Below are 27,842 nucleotides of genomic sequence, written 5' to 3'. Positions count from 1 at the left end.
GCAAAGAAGGCACTGTTAGCAAGTTTTTCCTGCACAGTGCAAATCTCTACTGGTAACATAAGGGATAAGACTGTTTGCTAAAATACACTTATCCATTCAGTAATTTATCAATTATAACTAGCAATTTAAAACGTGCTCTCCATTGAACTGGTAACTAGTGAAGAGATACCAAAACCGGTGTGATGTGCTCAAAAGGTGGGATTTTCAGCAATACTCGAGTAGTAGAATTTTGTAGCAATTGCAATGCCCAAACATAGTTCCACCAATAAACTATTGCAAAATCAATATGCAAAAACAACAATGCTTTTAATACTGTTCTAAAAGATTCTTGTGGGAGGAAGTCTCTAAGGGACTTTATCAATTTTAACTTATAGAATGCTCTTTTTGTTACATTTCTCAAGTAAGGTCTCATTGTTAACTTGCCATCTATAATAACTCCTAAATTTCTAGATTCAAGAATCACTTGCAAAGACTTCTTCTGAAGCAATACCAGACCAATCTTTGGTATAATCTTCCCTACCCACATCAGAACAGTCCTGGCTATATTTAATGACAATTTATTATCATATAGCCAATCAAGTATTTCCTGCATTATCATTTGAAAATTTTCATCTGGAAAACAACCCAATTTATTGCATGGTACGAAAAATTGGATGTCGACATACATAAAATATAGAAACATAGAAACATAGAAATGACGGCAGAAGAAGACCAAATGGCCCATCGAGTCTGCCCAGCAAGCTACGCACTTTATCCATTTTTTTTCCCTTTTTCTCTCTCCCACCTGTTACTATTGGCTTCCAGTACCCTCCAGCCCTAATTCCCCTCCACCCAATTTAGAGAGCAGCTTTGAATCTGCATCCAAGTGACATCCAGCTCAATTGGGGGTAGCAACCGCTGCAACAAGCAGGCCACCCCCTTGCCCCATACTCTTACCCACCCCTGTTTTTATTTTTTTATTTTTTTTGGAAATAGCAGCCCTCCATCCTTCCGCTCCGTGAAGGTGGAACACCAACTACTGGCCACTGGCATCCCGCTCCGTGAACGCCTCTGTGGCTACTGCCGCTCCATGCAGTGTTTGAATGCCGCTGTGGCTACTGCTGCTCCGTGCAGTGTTTGAATGCCGCTGTGGCTACTGCCGCTCCGTGCAGTGTTTGAATGTCTCCACTTTATTCACGCCCTCTAGACTTGATGGATCCAAAATGTATCATGCCCATTGCCTATAGTTTATTAGCCAATATATACTTCATATACATAATTTGAGTAAAAAATACTGTGCCTGAATTATTAATCCCCAGGGTGACCAGCCTTGCTCGTATCTCGTCAACAGCTGCTGCTGCCTCTCAAACTTTCAATGCTGCTTGGCCGTAGAAGCCATTCAGTAGGTGCTCTTGGCACATCACGTGTCCGTGGCCCAGTTCTGTAAATGTCCAAGGTTTGCTCGATGTCATCATAGAATTCTCCGCTGTTGAAGCGATGAAAAACTGCCTTTGTTCTTAAGTTGTAGTTCCATGCCTGCCATTGTGAAACAATTGAGTCATGGGCCCTTCACTTTGCCCTTTGCTACTTGCTGGCTACCCTACCCATTCATGCTGCGACAACGTATATTAGCAAGGCAATGGAAGGTAGCTTGGGAAGTTGGGTAAAAGCTGGTCCGGAACAAAAGGCCTCCCCCTAGCCATGCCCCATTCTCCTCTTTCCCTTGAGCCTTTCTCCTACCTAAGCCATCCTCTTCCTCTGACTCATCATCCCGCCTCCCCCTCCTCTCTCCCTTTCCTTAACACTCCACATGGAGCCTGTGTGTACATCTGTATTGTGCCCTGCCCAATCAGTAGTCTTAGGTGCATGGATCTCACTTCACACCACACCCAAACACAAAGGCCACACACCATAATTCTAAGGGTATAAAATGTTTCAATAAACTTAGGTGCTAGCCAGAATTTTTAGAAGCTGAGAAAAATTCCATCCCACCTAGCCCATTTTTTTAATTTTTCCTATTTTTTGTATTTGTCCGTCTTTTTATTTTTTTTTTCACATTTTGATTTGCCTATTTATCAATTTTTACACTTTTTGCTTTTATTCTCCCTTCCCCATCTCCTCTTCCTCTCTGGCCACTTTGCCATTCCTCATATTTACCTCATCACTTCTTTTCCCTTGGGCAGGCAACAGCTGTGATCTCTCTTCCTGGGTAGGGACCTGGCAGCAGCAGGAACTCCTCCTGGTTTGAGGCCTGAGGGTATTGGGTCTTCTCGAGGTTTATAACACTGCAATGGCTGCTCCCATGTCCAGTTTTGTCACAGAGTAAGTGGCTGCTCATCTTGGCCCACCACAGCAGAAGCAGCTCTTCTGCCTAGCCTACCAAAAGAGAGACATGGCTAAGCCATGGCATGCTTATGATGATGATATTATTGGAAATCCCCGCCACTCTAATAACAACCCCTTTGGCGACACACTGCTAGTATGACCTTCATAATAGGCATCATTGTGCGGCAACACGTACCATTTATCACTCTGCCTTATTTTTAATCATTGGTCAGTCCCATTTTTTTCTGAATTTTTTGTGCTTAAATCATAAGTGCTCCGTGTTTTTAAAACTCATTTCTTGCCACTTATATCTATTTCTGCATTATATTCAAATTCAATGTGGGAATGTTAGAATCACTTAGCTTATAAATCCAGTATACATGAATATTATTGCCCAAATTTCTTCACATCCGATGATATAGCAATGCGATCTTGCTTCACACTGCCATACTGTGTCCGTGTGTCCGGGCACGGACACAGTATGGCAGTGTGAAGCAAGATCGCATTGCTATATCATCGGATGTGAAGAAATTTGGGCAATAATATTCATGTATACTGGATTTATAAGCTAAGTGATTCTAACATTCCCACATTGAATTTGAATATAATGCAGAAATAGATATACGTGGCAAGAAATGAGTTTTAAAAACACGGAGCACTTATGATTTAAGCACAAAAAATTCAGAAAAAAATGGGACTGACCAATGATTAAAAATAAGGCAGAGTGATAAATGGTACGTGTTGCCGCACAATGATGCCTATTATGAAGGTCATACTAGCAGTGTGTCGCCAAAGGGGTTGTTATTAGAGTGGCGGGGATTTCCAATAATATCATGTGCGATAACTGATCCCCATCTCAAATACAAATTGAGTGTCAATGATAGTGTTTCTACTGTTTGCACATGCTTATGATGATGTCACTACATTATGGCAGCTTCCTCCCTCCTGAGCTTGCAGTGCCTCCATGGCACCAGTACTCAACACCATAGCCATTTTTTTCTTCCCAGATTGGGCAGCTAATGTGCCCTTCCTTCAGGATAGTTCAAGCCCCTCAGTTTGCTCTCCTCTTCTCTACTATCACTGTATATGAGGAAAAGAAGAAAAATAACTTAAGATTTCTGCCTTTTGCCCTGTCCCCTTTTTCCTTTCTGGGATTTTTTGCTGCTTCCTTGTAGTGATAGTGAAAATTTTTCCTCTTTTTGGGCCTTCACTCTTCTATTTACTTTCTCTGAGGACAAGTAGCATAGTAGTCCTCACACATAGGTGACATCATCAGGTGGAGCCCCCAACATGGAAAACTTATGTCCAAGTTTCTAGAATTTTGACTTGGCACACTGAGCATGCCCAGTATACACTATACCACATGTCCATTCGAGGTCCCTCTCCAGTCTCTCTTTTTCCTCAGAGTTACAACATTGCGGTTTGTGAGCTCTAATCTTGGCCTTTTTGGCTGTTTTTGAAAAATTTCTCTTCACTTCTTTTGCAAATGTTTTTTCAACACTTGGTCCCTGTTGTTCCTAGTCAGGGTTTTCATTGTTTATTGGTAAGTTTCTTTTCATGGTCAATTTCCCTGTGGCAGCAGTGCCTCTGTGCCCATCAGCCATCGACGCCCGCTGCCATTGATTTTGATTTTGCATTCCTTTTTTTTCGTCCTGTCATGGCCACATCTGGTTTTCGGCGATGCCCTCAGTGCCCCAGGACCATATCCATTACGGACCCCCATGAGACATGTGTCCTCTGCCAGGAGGCATCACATGAACTCTGGAATTGCTACTTATGCGCACAAATGACCCCGAAGGGACGTTGTCCAGCTCAACAAGATGAACAGCTCTTCAGGTTGAGGAAATTTGAGCCATTGTCATCGGCAGCTTCGGCAGACCACGGAGCCGCACCAATGGACACTGCATCATCAACATTGGCAGGACTGTCTGTTCTGTCAGTGCTATCAGCGGATAGAGGCTCCAGAAACCAACCACAGTCTATCTCCTCCAGGCCGAGGATGTTGGTTTCCTTGTCATTGGCCTTGACACCTGGGAAGGACCGGACCAAACATCAAGGGGAAACAAAAGAAGCATTGGTCCCCGTTGATGCATGGTGCTGGGCTTGAGGATGCACCGGCTCTGATGGTCTCCTATCAGACCCTTCTCTAGAAGAGCGAAGGAAGTCTCCACCTGAGAAGGAGGATGCCAGGCACAAAATGCTTGAGATCCTCCAGTTCGTGGTTCCTCCTAAGGAAATCATTGTGGTCCCGGTACACAATATCCTTAAGGAGTTGCTGAGTATATGGGAACACCCCTCTCACACTGTCTCCCATTAACAAGAAGTCTGATGGGGTTTACCTCGTCCAGAAGGCTGCCAGATTCGATAAGTGTCAGCTGCCCCGCCAGTCAGTGGTGGTTGAATCAGCTCTCAAGGGAGCCAAGCATTCTCAGACCCATTCCTCAATTGGACTTCATAGGAGCCCTGCTAGACACAGCTCAGGCCAAGAACTTCCCGCCTCATCAAAGGGCCGTCACTTTGAAGACCATTGCGGCAGAGATTCAGAGAGCCAGCAGGTGTCAGCCTGGCACATGTTGAAGCTGTTGGACCATTTGGCCAAGTCCATCCATGTCACTCCCTTGGTGCAATTACACATGTGCAGAGTACAATAGACCCTGAGGTCATAGTGGCCACAGAGAACCTCCAGGATTGTATCCGTCACCCCGTCCCTCCCTACTCGTTATCCTGGTGGTGGGTACTTTCAAATATGGAACGGGGGATCTCTTTTCAAAGTCCTCGTACCTAAATTGTCTCAACCACAGATGTGTCCACTCTGGGCTGGGGAACTCATGTAGATGGGCTCAGCACCCAGGGTCTCTGGTCCGCTCAGGAAAGCTGTCGTCACATGAACTTCCTGGAGCTTCGGGCAATAAGGTACATGCTATGGGCTTTTGGAGATCGGCTGTCCAACAAAGTTGTCCTGATCCAAACCTACAACAGGGTGACGATGTGGTCTGTCAGCAAGCAGTGAGGTTCAGCATCGTACCTCCTGTGTCATGAAGCAGTCCAGCTCAGGGCCATATGGATATAGAACGTGGTAGCGGACAGACTGAGTCATGCCTTCAGACCCCACAAGTGGTCCCTGGACCCCAGAGGGTGGTGAATTGAATATTCCGCCTCTGACCGAGCCTGAGCATAGCTCTATTCATGACCCCTTGCAGCAGAAAGGTGCCTCAGTTCTGCTCCCTGTAGAAGTTAGATGGCAAGCCAGCCTCTGATGCCCTTGCCCGTCATTGGGACAAGGGTCTTCTGTACGCATATCCTCAGATTCCCTTAGTGACGAAGACTCTCTTGAAGCTTCGTGAGTGCAAGGGGCAGGTCTGATTTCCACTCCTTCTAGATTTGTCCATCCGGAGATCGATCAGTCTGGGGACTTCACCAGATCTCATCACGTAAGATGTGGTTTTCAGGATATCCACAATGAATATGCATGAGAGAGATTTGCATGCACTCCCTCAGTTATGTGCAAATCTATCTCATGCATATTCTTTGTGGATATCCTGAAAACCAGGCCTGTTTGTGGCTCTTGAGAACCAGAGTGGCCAGCCCTGGCATTAGGCCCTAAGCGATTTACAAAAGCCGAATACAAAAGTAATAAAATACTATGAAACAATGTGAAGTACTAAAACCAAACTGAAACCAATTCATAACATAGAGCAACCAAGAACAAAACATGAACAGGTAAACCACTGTCTTCCTAAAACAAATTTAGAAAATCTAACCATAAGTCAATTTAAATAAATAAGTCTTTAGAGAAGACTTGAATGACTTTGGACACATCATCAACCTTAGATCATTAGGTATCTTATTCCAAAATTTGGGAGCAGCAACAGAGGAAGCTCATTTACTGGTTTCATCTAAATGTGCCATTTTGTTCGAAGAAACATCAAGTAGACCTCTATGAGCAGAACATGGAATCCTGGAAGGGACACAAATTCTCAAAAGGGCATTTGCCCACGGGAAAGAATCAAGCCTTAAAAGGTTAAAAACCATAACTGCACCTGTATAAAGAACCTACTGTTGGATAGGTAACCAGTGTAGAAATGTCCTCATTGGGATAATGTGTTCTGTTTGCATGCTTATGCTACTAATAAGGTGAGCTGCCGAGTTTTTTTTAGAAGTTGTAGCACTTTCAAAGTATAAGCAAGTAAACCTAAAAATACATTACAATAATCAAGAAGAGGCAGTCTAAGGGCTTGCTCAATCGTACGAAAATCTACAGCATTGAGTAAGGATTTTAAACCGCAAATAAATCTTAGTTTAAAAAAATCCAGATTTAATGACTGATTTAATTTGTTGTTGAAAAAACCGTCTGGAATCAATCCAGGCACCCAGGCTTTTTTTGACATGTGACGAGATAGGCAAATCAGTATTATCAATGCTAATAACAGCAGGGGTCAAGTGATTAAATGAATGGGAAACCGCCAAGAGTTTCATTTTCTTAAGGTTTAAAGAAAGCTTGTTATGTGAGAGCTATGCTTTGATGGTGGATAAACAAAGCTAACACGGCAGTTGTATAGGCCCAAGAACAATGTAACAATAAAAAAAAACTCAGTGTCATCACTGGGCTCCCATGAGTTTCCATGGCAAGAAAAGAAACTAAAAAATACATTTTTCCTCTCATAAGAAAGAATGGGAGCTATGCAAAAGAGTAGTTGAGTGTAATTTCTTTGTGTAGATGCCTGGTGATTTGTTTTGCAATAGAGTGACTTAGGGTCACACAGTAAGTTGCAGAGGAAAGATTGGAACCTGGGTGTCCAGGTTTTCTGGTTTTGTTCTTTTAGCACTACACTACACAGTTATCTTACTTCTAATGTTTTTGTGATAAAAAAAAAATAAATCAGAAGACAAACTATTTAGGCACTTACTATATGATGAAATACAAATTATTGGACTAAGATGCATTGTCCCCTTCTCTTTACAGAATGAATAACAGATTTGGAGCTATCCTGGCAGATGAAATGGGCTTAGGGAAAACACTGCAGTGCATTTCACTGATATGGACTCTTCTGTGCCAGGGGCCATATGGAAGCAAGCCTGCAATAAAACAGGCACTTATTGTCACTCCTGGGAGTCTAGTGAAGAACTGGAGAAAAGAATTTCAGAAATGGTTAGGAACAGAGAGGATCAGGGTTTTTGCAGTAGATCAGGTAAGGTTTGTTTACAGATCAACTGAATGATGGTAGAGAATAGTATTCTGTAGTTCAAAAGAATGATTGAACTGGTATACTGTAATTTAGGTTAGGTAGAGCATACAGATTTTATTCTTTAAAGTGTGGGACTATGAGTCTATTGGTCCCTGTCAGAGAGTAAGGAGATTGAAGATGCTTCTGATCCCCCTGTGTAACTATAATAGGGGCCGATGCAATAAAGTGCGCTCACACGAGAGCACTGTTTAACCCGCTGCTGGTCGTGGGTTAAATAGGCGCTAATCCACACCCTAATGCAATAGGGGATTAGTACCTATTTAAGGCGTGTCCGACGCGGAGTGAATGAGAGAGTGCTCATCACGTGCAAATGAATGTGAATGAGGCTATTACTCATTCACTCCAAATGCAAAACAATAAATACCTTCAAATGCAAAAAAATACTTGCAGACGGCTGGTTATGAAAACCGATGCCAAGTTTACCGGCGTCGATCTTCATAACCGGCAGCCGCCGCGGGGTCGCGTTAGCAAGGAGGTGTTACGGTCGTGCAAGCGACCCTAGCGCCTCCTTGCTAGCGCGACCCCCTAATTTGCCTTTTGCATGGCGCCCCCCTTGCAGGCGCCATGCGTGCGTTAAGAAAGCGGGTGCTGAAAAGTCAGCGCCCGCTTTCCGCGAAAATTATTGCATCGGCCCCATAGAAAGCTTTGCTCAAGCTGGCCAAGAACCTCATAACATCTAAAATAGGTCTGGAACAAGCTTAGTCAAGATTTAGGTGCATAAATTAAGGTATTATAGGTATAACTTATATACCCAATCGTTGGATGTAATTGTATATTTGTTTAATTGTTCAATCTGTTTGATGTAATTTTCTGTTCCTTGTTCTGTGTAAACCGAAGTGGTATGCACTAGTGCATGAACTCCGGTATATAAAAGCCTTTAAATAAATAAAATAAATAAATAAAATAACTTGGTCCTGTGTATCCAATGTGGATTTCAGCTGCTTAAAAATACACATATAATTTCACTACACACATAAACAAGGGGCATGATAGGGGTTGTGTTAAAGACTTAAGTATACCACTGGGGAAGAGTGTGTTCAAGTGTTTGAAGTTCATCTACAGACAAGATATGTCTTAGAAAATCAAAATTAATTTATTTTTTCCAACTCAAATGTCAGACAGTCTGGTCTTGAAAGAGTTAAAGATTGATTCTTTGGTGTGCTGCTGTCCTCCACTTGCCTGTTAGAGACTTAAGTATAACCTACATTTTCAAAAAGTTATTCATGTAAACATGTTATTTACGGGCATAGCTTTGTGTTTATTTTGTCCTCCTTCACTGTTCTCCTTTATGGACTTGAAAATTGTCATCGCTCCTTGGTATTCTCTTTTTTTCAGGCCAAATAAATTCAAATTCTTTAACTTATCCCCAGAGGTCACATGATTTAGGCCCAAAACGACATAAAGCACCAGCAATGATTAATAGTAACTTAGAGCCTAATTTTCAAACTATTCGCAGTAATGGATTTGCATGTTTAAGTGAATATGCAAAGATTTATCCTGGTATTTTCTAAACTGTTCTGCTCTGAAAGTATACACATATGGTTCAATATGTGTGAATATTTGCAATGCAATGAAAGTGCTTACTTTCTCTACTTATTTTATAAACATACATGCACATATTTTACATGCAAAAAAAATAACATGTATGCATAAAAACCCTGATTTATGCATGGAGGCAGGTACTTTAAAGTATGCATGCATACCATTTTGAAAATACTTGCTTGCGTACTTGAAATCACCAGTTTGTCTATACCTCCTCCAGTTCACCATGTCTATCTCTAGTTCACCTACAGCCTCTAGCACTTTACCCTAAACTCTTGCCAATTCACTTAGACCTCCCACCCAAAAATTGCAGAAAACAGAGAAGTCCAATTTCACTTGTGCTAACCAATTAGCAGGTGTAAAATTGTATGAGTAAGTATGATAATTTATATCTGTAAATCTTTATAAAAATAACAAGCTTCATGTGTCTACCTCTTGACCCTACCCTGGAATACCCAAAGACCGCTCATTTTTTGCACCTTTAAATGCACTCATGAAATTGAAAATCTGCATATACTTTTGAGATTTATAAAACAGCATGTATGCGATTTCAAGCTATTTACGCACATATATGCTATTTTTCCATGTGTAACCCCTTTGAAAATTCACTCAAAATTATTGTAGTGGATGAAAGCAGGAAAAAATGAACTTATCCTTTTTTCTTCTTGTTAAGTCTTTTCGAGTATACCCTATCATCTCTCCAACTCTGGCTATTGCTTTGTCACTCTTCTGCTACCTTGAAACTTTTGAATATAATCATCACAAAGTCTCATTCCTGTTTGGTGGACATCAGTTTCTCACGCCCCAATCACGTACTACTCACTCAAATTTCTGCATCCCAAATGCATAATATGAAATCACTGATTCCAGTAATATTTCATCATCCACTGAAACTGCCTCAGACAAGTGTATAAATCCTTTCCCCTATTCACCTCAAAATATACTGGACTATCTTTACCTATCTGAATCTGTCTTAAAAACAAATTCAGTTCAGGTCCATCTCAGCACAGTTGGTGCTTACCATGACCAAGTTGTAGGAAAACCAATTTCTGCTCATCCTTGTTATTTGCTTCAAGAAAGATGTACTCCATTTAAAGCCCACTCTTTGAGATTGCTCCTAACTACCTATAACATAACTCATTTAGGTCGTCCCCTTTAAAAAGTTAATTCTCCCAATATCATATTTGATTATACTCCATATCCTCAATTTAATTGACTTCAGTCCTTTTCATGCATGATTTTATTGCCTAAGCTCAGTCTCATTTGACTAGATTGTAAGCTCTAAGGACTAGGAGCTGTCTGTTATGTGTATCCTTACAGAGCTGCACAAATCTGGTATGCACAATACAAATCATGATGATAAAAAAAAAATGCTTACGCTTTTCTGTGATTTTAGAGTAGTACTAATTGAGCCCATAAATATTTGTCAATTTAAATATTTAGCAAGGAAAGTAGCATTTCGTGTGTCGGTCACTTCCACTAGAAGGGATAGTGAACTTCGAGGACTAGTAATTTTCCCACTCTACACAAAATGTTTCCCTGACAGAAAGGTTTTGTGTACACATCCTAAGTTTATCCCAAGAGTGTTCTACGACTTCCACTTAATTCAATCTATTGTCTTACCAACTTTCTTCCCTAGGACTCATAATCATTTAGCTGAATTGGCCCTGCACTCTCTCAATTGTAAAAGAGCATTGTATTTTTACATCGACAAGACTAAAACTATGAGACAGTCCACACAAGTGTTCATTTCTTTTGACACTAACAGATCTGGACATGCAATCAAAAAATGAACAATTAGATCTCTGTCTTCAACTCCTTTTCCTATACAAAAAGCAGGCCTATCTTTAGAAGAACATGCAAAAGCACACAATCAGGCTGATGCAATACAGTGCGCTCTGCTAAACGCACGACTTTATTGGTGCTTGGACGTGGATTTTGGATGCACATCCAAAACCCCTCATGCAATAAGGGGATTAGCGCCTCCAAAACGCTCAATGCACACATTTTTACTCTCAAAAAGTAACGCCTGCCCCAAAACAGGCATTAATTCTTGAGGAGTCCCAAAAGTTTAGTGAAAAGCAGAAAATACTTTTCTGTAGTTCCTCCGACTTAATATCGTGGTGATATTAAGTCGGAGGAACCTAAAAAAGAACAGAAAAAAATTTTTAAGTGTCGCTGGTGGTCAGGTTAGGAAAACGGATGTTCAATTAACGAGCGTTCATTTTCCTAACCCATGGCTGCGCCGAGGAGGTGCTAGGGATGCAAAATTTTCTCTAGCACTTCCTTTCTACTGCAGCAGTCCATTTGAATATTAAATTGGGTGTCTGGGAGAGGTGGATCGGCGCATGTTGAGAGCAAGCGCTCTATCATGAGCACCCATTTAAGGCGCTCCGATATTGCATCGGCCTGACTGTAAGAGCCATGGCACCATCTATAGCTAACTGTAACTGTACATCATTTGATGAGATCTGTAGAACAACATAGAGTTCAGTTTATACAGTTGCTTCTCACTACTGCTTAGATAGATTGCCACCATGTTAATATATTTAGGAAATCAGTACTAGAAATATTTTTACTGTTTAGCAAAATTTTATTCTACTGCATCCTGCCAAAGCCCTTTTTCTGCAGGTTTGTCTCAAGCAGAAGAAGGATAATGGGAGTTTAAGACTTTTCTTATCTTGGGCGTTCATATGTGATTCATCCTTCTTGTCAGTAGAGAAAACAAAGTTGCTTACCTATAACTGGTATTCTCCATGGACTACAGAATTGTTATAAAATCAAGCGTACATTTGTGCGTGCAGGGTTTCGTGCACAAATGTGCGCCCGCGCGTAGGTATTAAAATCCGGCCCTGAATATGTCCAGGGCAAAATGAAAATATGTATTCTGCATCCTCAGGAACCCCTCGACCCCCAACAATGGGTGCAGAGTAGAACTAGGGCATTACCCGTAAAACTTGACATACAAAAAATGATATTCTGGTTCTGATGACATCTTAGTAAAAGCAAAACAAACTCCTTTTACTGGCAGGCACAATACCCCTCCTTATGAAAATACAGTAATTTACCACTAATGCATGTCTTATTGAGAAAACACAACAAATAAGATTGATACAAATGCCTACATACTAGTAAAATACCTCACCTCAGTCACACACCCAGAACTGACCTTCACCAAGTACAGAAAGACCACAAATTATAAATATGGAAAAAACTGGAATGGAAAACCAAAAAAGCTACTCTGTATGCAGTGCAAAATGGATAGAGAAATATAGCACTTAACATAATAATGCACACAAACTAATCCACACAAAGTTAAACCTGTAATATGGAACACACTCAAACAGTAACAACCTTGTCTATGAAAAGACAACACTACAAATATTTAACCAGGCCCTAAACACTAATACACCTCCTATTAGGAAAACAGAGCAAGCCAAGCTGCTATAGATCCCCACTCAGAAATAATTGTAAAACTATACTAATAAATGTTACAAAACAGCTGATGAACAGAATAACATCCAACAATTAAAAACTCATAAAAATTATTAAAAATTGTCCAAATATCAATAAAATATTTCAAAACAGCAGACATCACATAATACCCAATAATAATTAAAATGTCAGTCAATCAAGAAAAAAACTTAAAAAGCCACCTTTTCTTACCTTCTCCAGAAACATCTTCCCTTGCAGGCCAATAGCACTCGCAAGAAGCAGCAGTGGCTGCTGAAGCTCTGTCCTCACAGTCCTCTTCCTTAGGGCCCACAACCAGTCACTCACTCTCAGTCTCTGTCTCACACAGACCAGTAACCGCCCTAACTAGTCTCTCTTCCTCACACACACACACCAGTCACCTCCCTGACCAGTCTCTGTCTCTCCCACACTCCCACACCAGTCACCTCCCTGACCAGTCTCTGTCACTCACACACCAGCCACAGTCACCTCCCTGACCAGTCTCTGTCTCTCCCACACTCACACACCAGTCACCTCCCTGACCAGTCTGTCTCTCCCACACACACACACCAGTCACCTCCCTGACCAGTCTGTCTCACACACACACACCTGTCACCTCCCTGACCAGTCTCTCTCTCCCACACGCACACCAGTCACCTCGCTGACCAGTCTCTGTCTCTCCCACACGCACATCAGTCAGCTCCCTGACCAGTCTCTCTCTTCCACATGCACACCAGTCACTCTCTCCCACACGCATACCAGTCACCTCGCTGACCAGTCTCTGTCTCTCACACACACCAGTCATCTTCCTGACCAATATGTCTCTCACAGAAATACATCTACTCTGACCAGTCTCTCTCTGTCACAGACATGCTTTCTTTCTCACTTACATACAAGCTCTCAATCACACACAAATGTTCTTGCTCCCATTCTACCACACACCCATAAAGCTGCTACTCGCGCACCCATTGTAACACACACACACACACAAGCTCGCACTCAGGCACCCATTCTACCACACACACACACATAGCTGCCACTCACACACCCATTCTACCACAGGTACACAAAGCTGTCACTCATACACACACAAGCTCAAATGAAGCCTCTTCTCATTGGCTCTGGCCTCTATCAGCCGCCGCTGGCCTGCCTCTGGTGGTGTACAATGTCTCTCCATCCACCGCCGGCACACAGGGTCTCTCCAACTCTTCAGCTTCCACCGGCCTGGCCTCTGGTGGCAGCACTCAGGGTCTCTCCAACTCTTCAGCCTCTGCCAGCCTGGCCTCCGCCAGCGGCACACAGCATCTCTCCGCTCTTTGGCCCCACCCCGGGGAGAAAGGAAGCACAAGTGGAGCAGTGGGACACCGGGAGCCGCGACACACTTGTCCATGCTTGGCGACACACTGGTGTGTCGCAACACACCAGTTGAGAATCGCTGGCATAGATTGAGCATTTGTGCTCAGCTTTCCACTATTTCTCCCTGCTTTGTGTACATTCACAGACAGTCTCAAAATTACCCCGTTTGTGCTCTGTTACAGCCCTTATAGCCTTTTTGCGACATTCCAGCTTTTTGTTAGTGAGAGACCTTTGGTGTGTGTTTAGAGTAGAAAAGTAATCAGAAGAAGAAGAGCAGTGGATTAGTTAGCAAAAGGAAATTGCTGAGAAAGCTCAAGCAGCTTTTTACTCCCTTTTCTACTGCAATAGATGTGCAAATAGAGACTAGCTGCTAGTCCACTTCTTGGAGCTGGTCAGTTGGTTCTCTCTTTTTTTTTTGTCTTTTTCTTTTCATTTTTCCTTCCTAGTGAAAGAGGGAAAAGGTTGAATGAAAGCCTCATTTCTTGCTAGAGGGAACATAGTACGTTGATTTTTTTTAAGTCAGGAGTTTGTTTTTGTGGCTGGACATTGTCTAGTGGTAATGGAAACCTGGCCGTTCACACAACATCTCAGCTTGAACATTCAGTGCCAACCTAGCAGAAGCTTTTAGGAGAAGTGGGTGCCTTGGCAGTGCCCTGTGGGAGGAGAGAGCCATTTACCAAGTACTGACACAATGGAGTCAACAGAGTCTGTGCCTATTCGATACATCTTGATGAAGAGTTGTGAGGAGATAACATTAGATACCAAGCAGTGGATCCCAATACATAAGGGAAATGCTGTGTAGAAAGGAAAGACCTTGCCATCTACCTCAGGGAAAGCCCTAAATCCCAGAAATGAACAGTGGGGTTCCCAGGGAGTAATCAGAAAAGTAACACATTTACTTATTGATTGTTTTATGGAGTATTATGGATGCCATACCAAAGAAATATACCAAATGTCAGGAGATATTTATTGAAAAAACTCCTCAGTAAAGTTTTGTTGTATTGGTATTTACTATAGTTGTGGGAGGTCTCTTTATTGGAAAAAGGGATATAGTCTCATGCCGAGAGCCCTAAAGCATTGCTTCTCTTGATCGGAAGAACTCTAGGGTACAGTGGACCCCTTTAGCAGAGAAGGGGGGAGGGGGCTACACTCAATTTTGTATTTATGAATTTGATTTTTTCTTATGTATAATATCATGCATTTATTCTTGTATTTTATTCTTTTTATTTCTGATGGTTTCTCATACATGTAAAATCTTTTTATCCTGTCCCCCAAGGTGCTAGCAACTCCTCCCAACTAGTTGCTCACAAATTTTATAAGTGTACTTTCTATTCCATTATTCACAAAATTAATAGAACATGTTGAATAGTACTGAACCCATTCTTCATGGCTGTTATGGAATACCCTGCAGACTAAAACAGTCATGTCAGTAAGCATTCCTCTAAATTGTCTGGTGAGTTTCTAGAGAATGACATTAATACTGGCTGTTTGGATTTGGTGAGGTACCAATTGATGGGTTCTGAGCCAAAGATTTATTCTGATCAACTTGTGGTCAGAAAGGAGATTTCTTATCTAGAGAATCTAATTGACTGAATTTATCTTTTTGAGGGTCATTTTTTATTTATTTTTACCTTTTCCTGGATCATCATGGACAAATAATGGCCCAAACATCAGTATCAGAAAGAAGGTTAAGCTCAATTGATTGATGTCTGTGTAACTTAGCGCAAAATGTGCAGTTTTTTATTTTCACCAATTCCTGTGTTTTGTTGTGGTATTCAGTACTTGACAAGTATCTTGTGCTTTTTTGTTGTTGGTTTTGTCAGGATCACAGAGTAGAAGACTTCTGCAATTCATCCCTCTATTCAGTTCTTGTCATCAGTTATGAAATGTTGCTACGCTCCTTGGATCGCATTCAGGCTGTGGAGTTCAATATTATGATCTGTGATGAGGGGCATCGGTTAAAGAACACTTCCATTAAAACAACTTCAGCTCTCATTAGTCTGTCGTGTGCAAAAAGGATAATACTCACTGGTCAGTACAGCAATATCTTTGCCATTGTGCTTGGGGAAAAGCAGCTGTATAGCATGTGAAATAGATATGTATTTGAACCATATCCATCACCATCTTCATGTGTTCTCTGACAATCTAAAATGGCAAGAATATGAAGGCTATATTTACAGCTTTTTGCATTTTAATACATTGCAACACATTGACATATTTAGCGGTTTATTCTAACAGTAATTGGTCATATCGTACTAGCTTGTTTTCTTGTTGAATTAGCCAGCAAATTTTTATATAGTTGCAGTTTGTGGTGTGGGAGGAAAGAGGGAGACACAAGGTCTATCATTGCATTACATAATATCAAAGGCTATGACAAAATCAAACAAAACCTGTATTATTGGTCATTTATAAAGTTTTGAAGGATTCATTTCTTATAATATGCTTATAAATTCTGCTCACTTTAATAATAATTCATTTTATGTGGCTTTGAAAATAGTTTCTTTTCAAAATATAATTTTCCTTATTTTCTCTTATAGGCACGCCAGTTCAAAATGATCTTCAAGAATTTTATGCACTAATTGAATTTGTAAACCCCAGAATTCTTGGCTGTTTGAGTACATACAGAAAAGTATATGAGGAACCCATTCTCAGGTCTCAAGAGCCTTCAGCAACAGCGGTATCACTTTAAAATATTTCATTTCAAATCTGACAAATAATAGACATTAAGAATGCAAGAACTGCAATGTTTTACTATTTAGTACAGGAATATTTTTCAAACAGCTTGAGCTACAAAGAGAAGGATCTTTTTTATAATTTGTACATACAGCATATTATGGCAAAATTTGGTGCTAACTGGAATTGGCACAGAAAGAAAGGGTGAAAAGGGTGAAAAGGAAGAATGAGCAAAAGGGAGGGGTGAGAGTGAGCACCGTGACCAAAAGATAAGGAGAGAAAGCAGCAGACCTGATGTACAGGTAGCACTTTCATCTTTTGATCGAGATTGGAAGGAGATCGTGAACAACTGACTGGCCCATCTATTACATTATTATAAGTGAAATGCCATCTGATTTTTTACAATTTATTTTATACTGTGTTTTAAACAAATAGGGGTTAACAAAGAATGGATCCACTTCTTGCAATTTTTCACAATCTGCTTGGGATCTAATAACTCTGAATAATTTTGTGTCATCTGCAAATTTGATCACTTCACTCGTTGTTCTCCTTTCCAGATCATTTATAAATATATTAAAAAGCATCGTGCCCAGTACAGATCCCTGATACATTCCACTATTTATCTTTCTCCACTGAGAAAACTGACCATTTAGACCTACACTCCGTTTCCTATCTTTTAACCAGTTTGCAATCCACAGCAGGACATTGCCTCCTATCCCATGATCTTTTTAACTTTCTCAGGAGTCTCTCATGGGGCACTTTGTTAAACACCTTCTGAAAATCCAAATATACTACATCCACCAATTCACTATCATCCACATGTTTATTAACCCCCTTCAAAAAATGTAGCAGATTGATGAGGCAAGATTTTCCTTGTGTAAATTCATGTGGCTGTGTCCCATTAAGTCATGTCTTTTTATATGTTCTGTAATTTTGATTGAAATGTTTGTAGCCGGGAGTTTCCAGTGATGTCACTCAGGTGGGGTTTTAAATCACAGGAAACTGATGTTCTGTTTCCTTGAACGCTGTGGCGCCATTACCTGGTTAAGGGTTTTTGGGAAAGATTACCACCTGAGTTCTAGAGATAAATTGAGTGAAGGAGAACCTATGATATTGTGGTTTGAAGAATGAGATTGCGGGTTGTGGACATTAATGTGATCTGTTTTTGTGTTTATCTTTAGGATGAGAGAGTATCGCCGATGGTGTCTAGTTAGATATCATTGATAAAGGTTTCCCCTGATGAAGGCCTGTTGGCCGAAACATGGTCCATATTGGGTAACTTTTTGAATGGGAAAATTGCTGAACATTTTAAGAGATCTATAAAATTAAGATTTTCAATAGATGTGTTGTTGTTATTTAAGCAAACAATTTATATAATAAAAATTAAATTTTTTTAATATAACAGTAGATAAATGTAGTTTATAAGGAGACAGTAAATGATTACATTCATAATGCTTAAAAGGCTGATACTGCCTGGGGCCCATTGCGGGCGAGAGACAGTGGAATAAAAAATCAAGCACTTTTTTCTGATACTGTCTTCCTTATCTAAGTGGTCTTGAACTAGTAGTGGGCCCTTGGGTCGTGGCGAGTGAAGACTCTGCCCACAGGGAGGAGTCCTGTGGGCCCTTACCATAAGCAGCAAGGTCTCAGCAGTGATGGACAACAGAGGAAACAACTTTATTATACAGCCAATGGTGATCAGAGGAGTGAATCACTAGAGTCAGTCCCAAGAGGGTGACCTGCAGCTGGTCGTCCGAGTAGTAATCCTCAGCTTGGAGTAGTAATTATGTTCTTCAGAATACCTTCTACGATTTTGCCCGGTACTGACATCAAGCTCGTTGATTTGTAGTTTCTGGAACCTTTTTAAAAAATGGGCATTAAGTTGGCTATTCTCCAATTCTCTGGTACCGTAGCTGATTTGAATGAGAAGTTAGAGATTAATAGTAATAAGTCTGCAATTTTATTTTTTAGTTCTTTCAGAACTCAGGGGTATATACCCTCTGGACCCAGTAATTTGTTACTGTTTAGTTTGTGAATTTCTCTATTTTATCTTCCTGATTCACTGTGATTTACTTCAGTTCCTCTGAATCATTGCCTTCAAAGGATGTCTCCCTGATACCCTCCTCAGTAAAGATTGAAGCAAAGAATTCATTTAGGTTTTTTTTGCTATGGTCTTGTCCTCCTTGAGTGCCCCTCTTACTCCTTAGCATTTAGCATTTGAACTGGCTCCCTCGAGGACTTCTTGCTTCAAACATATCTGAAAAAGTATTTATTTTAGGTTTTTACCTCTCTGGCAACCTTCTTTTCAAATTCCCATTTGGTCTGTCTTATTAATGCCATATATCTAACTTGGCAGTACTTATGCTCTTTCCTATTTCCTTCATTTGGATCCACCTTACAGGCTTTAATAGTCTCTTTCACCTCACCATTTAATCATGCTGGAGGTCTTCTTCCTACCTTTTCTAATGCATTGAATATATCTTGTCTGAACTTCTAAGATGGTGTTTATGAACAGCATCCATATCTCATGCAAACTTTTAACCTTTGTAACTGTTGCTTTTAGGTTTCTTTCTAACTAATTTCCTCATTTTCTCATAGTTTCCTATTAAAAAGTTAAATGCTGCCATAGACGTTTTCCTTAATGTCTACTCTTCAGTGATTGTTGAATTTGATTAGGCTATGATTTCTATTACCAAACAACTCCAGGACTAGCTGTTCCATGAAGCAGTCATAACATCTAAAAACTTTACTTTCCTAGCATGTTCCGACTAGGCGAATACCCAATTAACATTGGGGTACTTGAAATCTAGGGTTGCCTAATTTGTTAGCTTTCCTAATGTCTGTTAGCATTTCATTGTACATCTCTTTATCCTGGGTAGGCAGGCGGTAGTATATCACCATAGTCTATCATACCGGGAATCTCTCACCATAGAGATTCCACGTTGCATTTGTTTACTGTAGGACTTTTATTCTGTTTGACTCTATGCCACCTCTTCACCAGTTTGACCTATCATTCCAATATAATTTGTACCTTGGTATCACAGTGTCCCATTGGTTATCAGATGTCTGGCATTCACATACAAACAATTCAAAGTATGTTTTTTTTATTGTATTCACAGCCTATCTAGTTGTTAAATGGGTAGCTTGGAATGATTTCCTCTCTCTAATCTTTATTAATTGTACCTGGGCTACTTCTTCCTTTATTGTAACCTCTCCTTTGGGATATTCTAACTTCCCCATTATGCCAGGATCCTTTGAAGATATCTCACACAGAACTATGCCCTTCTAAGTGATTGCCATCTTTCCCCCATGCTTTAGTTTAAAAGCTGCTCAGTAAAGAAGTATTTCTCATTTTCTCTGAGCCTTTCACCCCCTTTCTTTTTAGAAATAAAGGTCAACAAACACGTTGTAGGTAATAGCATTTTATTGGACTAGCTTAATACATTTGTGACTAGCTTTTGAGCTTTTGAGGTCAGCAAGGTAATGAAGAGACAGTAGCCCTCAAAAGCTAGTCACAAATTAACTTAGTACAGTAAAATGTTATCACCTTCAATTTATTTGTTAACCCTTATTCAAGTGGTCTATCACAACAACCACTCCTTTTTATGGAAAATTTCACCTTCTACTTTATTAAAGCTTGTCAAATATTTGAATGTTTCTGTCATATCCTCTATCCTTTCTTTCCTCCAGTGAGTATGTTTTAAGTGTCTTAAACCTTACTTTGTAAGGTTAGTGCTGAAGGCTTTTGATCATTTTATTAGCCCTTTTCTGAACCGCTTCCATCTTCTTAATGTTGTAACACAGGTTTGGCCCTCAGAACTGTCCTCAGTGAGATGGAAGAAAAGCTTGCTGTTGCCTTACCACACCCAATTAATTATTTGAAAAATAATGGGGACTAAATATTGGCTACATTCATGAATCCCAACCGTATATATTCAATGTTTGATGGAGGAGGGGGGTTAAATGTATTGCAAAAATTAAATCCTAATTTCTCAAACTTTTACACCTAATCATGTTCTTTTTTTTCTAGGAAGAGAAAGAGTTGGGAGAAGAAAGAGCAGCTGAGCTGGCTCGTTTGACTAGATTTTTTATTCTTAGGCGAACACAAGAAGTCATTAACAAGTTTCTGCCCCCTAAGATGGAGAGCATCATCTTCTGCCGGCCTACAGCATTGCAGCTTGAGCTTTATCGAAAATTGCTAAATTCTCGGGCTATAAAATCTTGCCTGCAAGGGATGATGGAAAATAGCTCACACCTAGTGTGCATAGGAGCTTTGAAAAAACTTTGCAACCACCCTTCCCTTCTGTTCAGTGCTATTAAGGTATGATTTATGCGTCAAATGGTTAAGATAAAAGTGAAAGAGATAGTATAGTTTGTTTGCGGTATGGTACTGTATGTTTGTTCTGCTGAAAGAGTAACATGATATCAAAATGACTTCCAGCTCCATTTGGCTTGTTGACTGGTTTCATAAATGTCAGCTAAGTTATTGGCTATAAACATTCTCTTTAAATATGTTATCTAGCATAAATCAATCCTCTGTGATTGGAATGTTCAGTCCATTTAACCTGCCCAATTTGCTTCCTTTATCAATGTCATAATCCTCAATTGATGTCTGATTTTTCCCTTTATTTCTTTGATAAAGTAATGTGGTTGCTATGTTAGACCACTTGAATGTTTGGAAATAAAGGTCGTCAAACAAAAAAGTATAACATGGAACCCTTCTCTTGGACTAACTTAATGCATCTCTTGACTAGCTCATGGAAGTTATATTCTCTTAGCCAGGTCAAAAACAAAATGATCAGGGAAGGTCAGAAGAGGAGGATGATTGAATATCAAGTGAATCATAGATAAATTATAATAGAGGTGTGAAGAGGAAAGGGGCGATGTGGTCACAAAGTAATAAGGCGACAGAAGGCTGCCAAATTATCTTGTAGTGAGTTAGAAAGCCCTTCTTTTGAAGTATCTGATCATTTTAATTTTGAGTGATTTTTCTTTTTTGTAACCTGGCGAAGAGCGTATAAATCCCAAAACTTAGTCAAGGAATGTATTAAGTTAGTACAATATAAAGGTATCATCTTAATTTTTTTTTGTTTGTTGTGTTGATCTTTACTTTTTTCTAATTAACGTTTCTTGGTGTTTATCCCATCCATTTTTGAACTTTGGTATTGTTTTTCTTCTGCTACCCAGCTAAGGACAAAAATGAGAAAGTGTGTCTTTCTGTAGGCAATCAAGCTTGTATGGCTGTCACCTTATTTATTTATTTATTTTGTATACCGACATTCGATCGAGATATCACATTGGTTTCCAGATAACAGGTTGAATAGGGCGAGAACTGCCCTATTTTACATTGTAACAAGATAACAATTAATTAAACAATTAATATATGAAACATTGTAACAGTTGAATATAATTAAATGTGGGTATAGAGATATGGCATATAGCCTATATACAATATGTACAATATGACTTGGTTACAAGTAGAATGGGAGACAGGGAAATGGGAGGAAAGGGAGGGGGAGAGGGAGGGAAAGGTGGGGGGGAGGGGAAGTTATGCGTTAGTGCAGGGTAGTAGTCAAGCGGGAAGGCTTTCAAGAACATGTATTTTAGGATGTTGGGGTTCAGGAGGGAAGGCTTTTAAGAACAGCCATGTTTTGAGCTGTTTTTTAAAGACTTGAGGTGAGGGTTCGTTTCTGAGATGTGTGGGGAGGGAGTTCCACAGGGTAGGGCCAGCTATTGTAATGGCTCGTTTGCGTGTTGCATTGAGGTGAGCATTTTTGAGATTTGGGATGGAGAGGAGACCTGAGTTGGAGGATCTGAGAGTTCTTTGTGTGATATATGGTTGGATGGTGTTGTTTAGCCAGACCATTTTGTTGTTGTTTATTTTTTTGTGTATAAGGTTTTATACTGGATTCTTTGTGTGATGGGCAGCCAGTGGAGGTCTTTGAGAGTGGGTGTGATGTGGGAGGATTTTCTGTGGTTGGTGATAATTCTGGCGGCGGTGTTTTGTAGGACTTGGAGGGGCTTGATGTGGATTTCTGGTAGTCCAAGGAGGAGGGAGTTGCAGTAGTCGAGTTTTGAGAAAATAATTGATTGCAGTACTGTTCGGAAATCATGCGGTTGGAGGAGAGGATGAGTTTTTTAAGAGTTTAAAGTTTGAAAAATCCATCTTTGATTGTATTGGAGATGTGTCGTTTAAAGTTGAGTTGGCTGTCGAAGGTTACTCCTAGGTTTTTTGTGGATGGTGTGAGTGAGGTTCTTGATAAGTTTGGCATCCCCGTGTTGTTTGAGCTTCCTGGGTTGTTTGAGGGGGTGCTCTCGAGGGGGGAAGAGGGACGTCGTCCTGGATGTGAATGATTTCTGTTTTGGCTTGGTTGAGGCAGAGTGATAGTTGGGATAGCAGTTGTGATAGTTTTGAACTGAGTTTGTTCCATCTTTCCTTAGTTATATCATTAGTGGAATGCATGGGGGTAAGAGCAAGGAAGGGTAATGGCTGGAGCTAGAGCAATACAGATGATCAAGTTTGTGTGGCTGACAATTGGGAGATATCGTTAGGTAGAATAGTATAGGTGGGGTAACCAGGCAGAATGAACCGAATGTTCCTTATCTGTCAACATCTATTACATTACTGTGATGTTTTATTTATTTTCTAATAGCTCTTATGCATTCAGAATATTCAATTTTATTACTAACATTTGCAATGATGGTTATTTGAACATTCTTATTAGGCATAAAATTTCAGGAAATATCTAACAGAGGAAGCATGGTTTTTAACATATGTAGGTCTTATCAAACGAATCCAATTTATTTGTTTTTAGTGACCAGAGTTGGATTAGAGGAGAGTGCTAGATGTGGTGTACCTAGATTTCGGTAAGGCCTTTAACACGGTTCTGCACAGGCAATCTACTAGATAAATGAAGCTTGACCGACGTGCCACAAATGCGCAGTAGAGAGCAACTCTACCGCGCACGCGCGGGCAGCACATCGGTCAGAGCTTGCCTGTAACAAATGGCGAGGAGCAGTAGCAGCGGCGAGGAGCAGGAGCGGCTGCGGCGCGCGCAAGGGAGGGGGAGGGACTTCCCCCGGAGATCTTCCGTCTGCGCCATCCGAAGGGGTTGTGAATGAGCTGGGAGGGGATTGAGAGAAGGGGAGTGACTGAGGGAGGGAGGAGAGAGTGACTGAGGGGAGGGAGGAGAGAGTGAGGGGGACATAGCAACAAGAACCCTAAGAATAAAATAAAAATAGTAAAAAAAGATTGCTGGACAGATTGTATGGGTCTTTTTCTGCCAGCATTTACTATGTTACTATATCTGAGGATGTTAAGGGCCAATCAAGTGGTTAAGGCAACAGTAAAAACCAGAAAGATGCTTGTGTGCATATGGAGAAAAATGGTCAGCAGAAAAAGGGAGGTGATATTGCCCCATATACATCGTTGGTGAGCCCTCATTTGGAATACTTTGTGTAATTCTTCAGACTGTCCCTTGAAAAGGATATACCCTGGATCAAACTGGTTCAGAGGATGGCTATTAAAATGATTAATAGTCTTTGTTCTAAAACATATAGGGACAGATTTAAAGATCTAAACATGTATACCCTAGAGGAAAGACAAGATAGGTGAGATATGCTAGAGACATTTAAATACCTCTAAGAGCACCATTTGACATTTAAATACCTCTAAGAGCACCATTTGAGCTCATACATTTCTTGTATTTATACTGTATTTACACTATATTTATTCTGTCTCTTTTATATTTTTTATTTTTTATATAATATTATATTATAATATTACTATGTTTAATTGGTTATTCTGTTCTATTGTTCTATGTAAAGCCCCTACTCTTTTTGGGCATTTCAAAGTTGTATGTAAACCGGAGTGATTTGTAGTTCCTACAAGAACTTCGGTCTATAAAAATTAAAAATAAATAAATAAATAAGATATCAATACACAGGAGGCAGTGCCTTTCAACAGAAAGGAATCTTTGGAATGAGGGGTTATGGAAGGAGAGTGAAAGAGGGTGGACTTAGGAGTAATCTAAGGAAATATTTCCTTCCAGTGGAGGTGGTGGGGACAAGGACAATATCCAAATTCAAGAATGCATAGGATAAGTACAGAGGATCTCTCAGGCAGTGGTAGGGACTGTAGAGCTGAATAGTTGGTGTGGATGGGCAGACTAGATAGGACATATGGTCTTTTTCGGCTGTCATGCTTCTATGTTTTTACAATAATTGTTCCCTAAAATTAAATGTAATTTCCTTTTTCAAAGTTTCAAAGTTTGGTTTTCATTTCACTGTTATCCATTGTAAGTTTATTACCTTAAATATGCCACAAATTAACTTTCATTTGACAATAGTTATCATACATCACCTCATAGTTACTCCCTCTGAAAGATAAACATTCCTAATCTTTTCTCATTTGATAATTGTTCCATTCTCTTAATTAATTTTATGGTTTCCTGTCCTTGTTTACTTGTTCAGTTTGTTCTTTAAAAGCAACTTTTATTTGTTGAAAGGAAGTCATACATCTTAGTTAACAATGCATTTGATGAGTACTTAAAGCAACAGTACTGGTTCAATTGCTCAGAACATTGGCTTGCTTTTTCTTATGGTCTTACAAGTCTCTCGAGGTGAGAGGGGCCATTCTAATGTTTTCTAGCATTCTTTTAAAAATAAAATGTGTATACTTATTATAGCCACATTGCCTGCTTTAAAAAATTGTTTTCCTGAGTTTTTTCTTGCTTTTGTTTATTCTAAATGTATGTTTTACATGTAATAGATAGGGTTCTAATGGCAATTGGTATTCCAGTTTTCTTATGTTCATAGGGATGTGGGAGTACCTAAGAGAAAGAACATCTCGCACACCTTCCCCCTCCCATGTAGTGCTCCCTTGAATTTCTGCACACCAAATGCATGGATACTACAATTTTTTTTTTTTAAAGATTACAGTTATTAAAGCCTATTATCAGATTGTGGCTCATCAGCTGTTTATGGTGCAGTATTTGCATTTATATATGCAAAAGTTGAAACCTGTAATAGACTCATCAGACTCAGGACAGGCGGATTTCCATTAAGCAGTGGAAGACATGGAGAAATGTGAGAAGCATCTGATCTGCTCAGTATACAAAGTTTTTGACACCATGGTCAGTACTTTTGGCATATGTACCCTGTACAGTGGACAATTTGGTAACAAAGGTAAAGGAGAATGTGACTCTGATTAAAGAGCATCAGTCCAACCTACAGACGGTGGCAGTATGTCATCCAAAAGCCTAGCAACTGTTGCAGCCTGGGTCTAGTTTTTGACATCTGTGATGCCCTTGGAGCGGTCTATGGCTGGGGTAGGCCGCAGAACAGACCAGGCTGGAGAATGGTCTGCTTTTCATCAGTTTATTTTCAAAAGTACATAACAGAAAAGGAGCAAATGACTGCTTACCTCAGCAGACTGACAAGCAACGAAAATGTCCAGAACAAACACAGCATTGGATTACAGCTTCCTTCTTCTCCCTGGGGCCTCTCTAACTCTCTCAGGTTCTCACCTTTGTATCCCTTACCTCAGGGAAATGCCCCCACCCAAGGATCCCTTTCCTGTCTGTCTTAAGGTGGACCGGGCCAGATAGCTGGAGCCGGTCCGTTAAGGCAGTCTGAGGCTTTCTATCATATACTCTATCACAACATTCTGGAGGCCCATCTCCTCTGATAGTGGGGAAAGGTTCAGTCTTTCCTTCCAGAATGGAGCTGTGTTACCAAGGATCTGAAAATTGGCTACCACTTACATTTTTCTCACCCTCCTCCGACCCAATGAATTTCAATCTTCAGTTTTGACTTCTCTCAATCTGCCCACCTGCTACTGGAGGCAGAGTTCCTCCTTCAACAGAAGGTGATCAAACTTGTCCCTTCATAGGAGTGTGGCCAGGGTTTCTATTCTTGGTATTTTCTAATCTCAAGAAGTCAGGAGGATTGAAAATGTACTCTGAATCTCAAAGATGCTTATGCACACATTCCCATTCACAAAAAGCCTTGCAATAATGCTGAACAGATTCATTCACAGGGAGTCTACATATTCCCATCCCTGGACAATTGGTGACAGGACCATCTCCAACAGGAATTCTGAGGTCCCTCAAAACAACCATCTAACTTCTCCAGTCTCTGGGTTTTCTTTCTCAAAGTCCAATTTGGTCCCATTTCAAAGAATTCAGTTAATAAGTGCCTGGATAGATTCAATATAAAACAGCCGTTTCTTCCTGTTGAAAGAGCCACACTGCTAATGGGCCTAGTAATGTCTTTTCTACAGCAGAACCGAGCATCAGCAAGGTCAGTCCTGGTTCTTCTCAGACACATGGCCACAGTAGTGTATGTAGTCCTTCTGACATGTCTGCATATGTAGGGCCTTCACTAGACTCTTTGAAATCAGTGAGATCAGTGCTAACAGCCATTATCTCACCAACTCTTATTAACCCCTGAGATGAAAGCATCACTTCAGTGGTGGATGAACCTGGAGATTCTAAAGGTGAGTCTTTCACTGCGTATCCTAACACATCAAGTGACTTTCTACCAAAATCTCCACCAAGGGGTGGGGAGTGCACACTAGGGCTGTGCGGACCTAAGGGTCGTGATCTTAAGCAGAGAGTCATCTGCAGAACAACCTTCTGGAGTTGTAAGCCATCCGTTATGCTCTAAGGGTTTTCTCTCACCAAGTCTCAAAAGAGTAGATTATTGATCCAGATGGACAACCAGATCGCCATGTTCTAAATAAGCAAGCAGGGAGGCGTGAACTCATATGCCCTTTACAAATAAGCTCTCTGCATCTGGTCCTAGGCCAGTCATCACAATGAGCAGTCAAAAAAAAAGACGAAAGTCCAACCATTAAATTAGATTAATACAAGGAAAGGGACAAATGATTCAATATGTCCTTCAGGTTCATATCGGAATTTTATTATGTTCAGGCAAGCAAATAGTGTTGTGGTACTGCCCGCAAGCCGCGGGTAGTCCCCCCACTTACCTTCAGCTCAAACGCGGCCAGCCGGGCCGCCGAAGCAGTTTCCTCGCGGCAGGCTGTAGTGTTGTGTCTCGGCTCCCCCATGGCCCTAGTGCTTTCCTCTGTTGCTGAAGCTGTAGCTCCTGCTCCGTCTTCGTGGCTGAGCCGCTGCCGGGGTCCTCGGATGGCAGGGAAGCCGTCCTTGCTGCTGCCTGTGCCTCTTCTCCTGCTTCGCGGCAGGGAGCCATTCCATCTCGGACCTCCCACGTGGCAGGACTCCACCAGCATATCTGTCCTCTTCC

The 27,842-nt window shown here is 40.7% G+C and overlaps 1 protein-coding gene across 3 annotated transcripts in view; it reads left to right on the top strand.

Moving 5' to 3' along the window:
* RAD54B (RAD54 homolog B) overlaps positions 1-27,842 on the top strand; it is a 203,049-nt gene that overhangs the window by 154,831 nt on the left and 20,376 nt on the right. For all 3 annotated transcript variants that reach the window (XM_029591695.1, XM_029591696.1, XM_029591697.1), the window contains exons 7-10: positions 7,268-7,493; positions 15,725-15,932; positions 16,439-16,578; positions 20,605-20,895. In XM_029591695.1, the coding sequence (XP_029447555.1) occupies positions 7,268-7,493; positions 15,725-15,932; positions 16,439-16,578; positions 20,605-20,895 (865 nt within the window). The remainder of the gene's footprint in view (positions 1-7,267; positions 7,494-15,724; positions 15,933-16,438; positions 16,579-20,604; positions 20,896-27,842) is intronic.

This window comes from Rhinatrema bivittatum, chromosome 2, assembly GCF_901001135.1.
Source record: "Rhinatrema bivittatum chromosome 2, aRhiBiv1.1, whole genome shotgun sequence".
Classification (NCBI taxonomy): Eukaryota; Metazoa; Chordata; class Amphibia; order Gymnophiona; family Rhinatrematidae; genus Rhinatrema; species Rhinatrema bivittatum.
The sequence above is the reverse complement of the archived record's forward strand: the minus strand, read 5'-3'. Positions and strand labels throughout refer to the sequence as shown.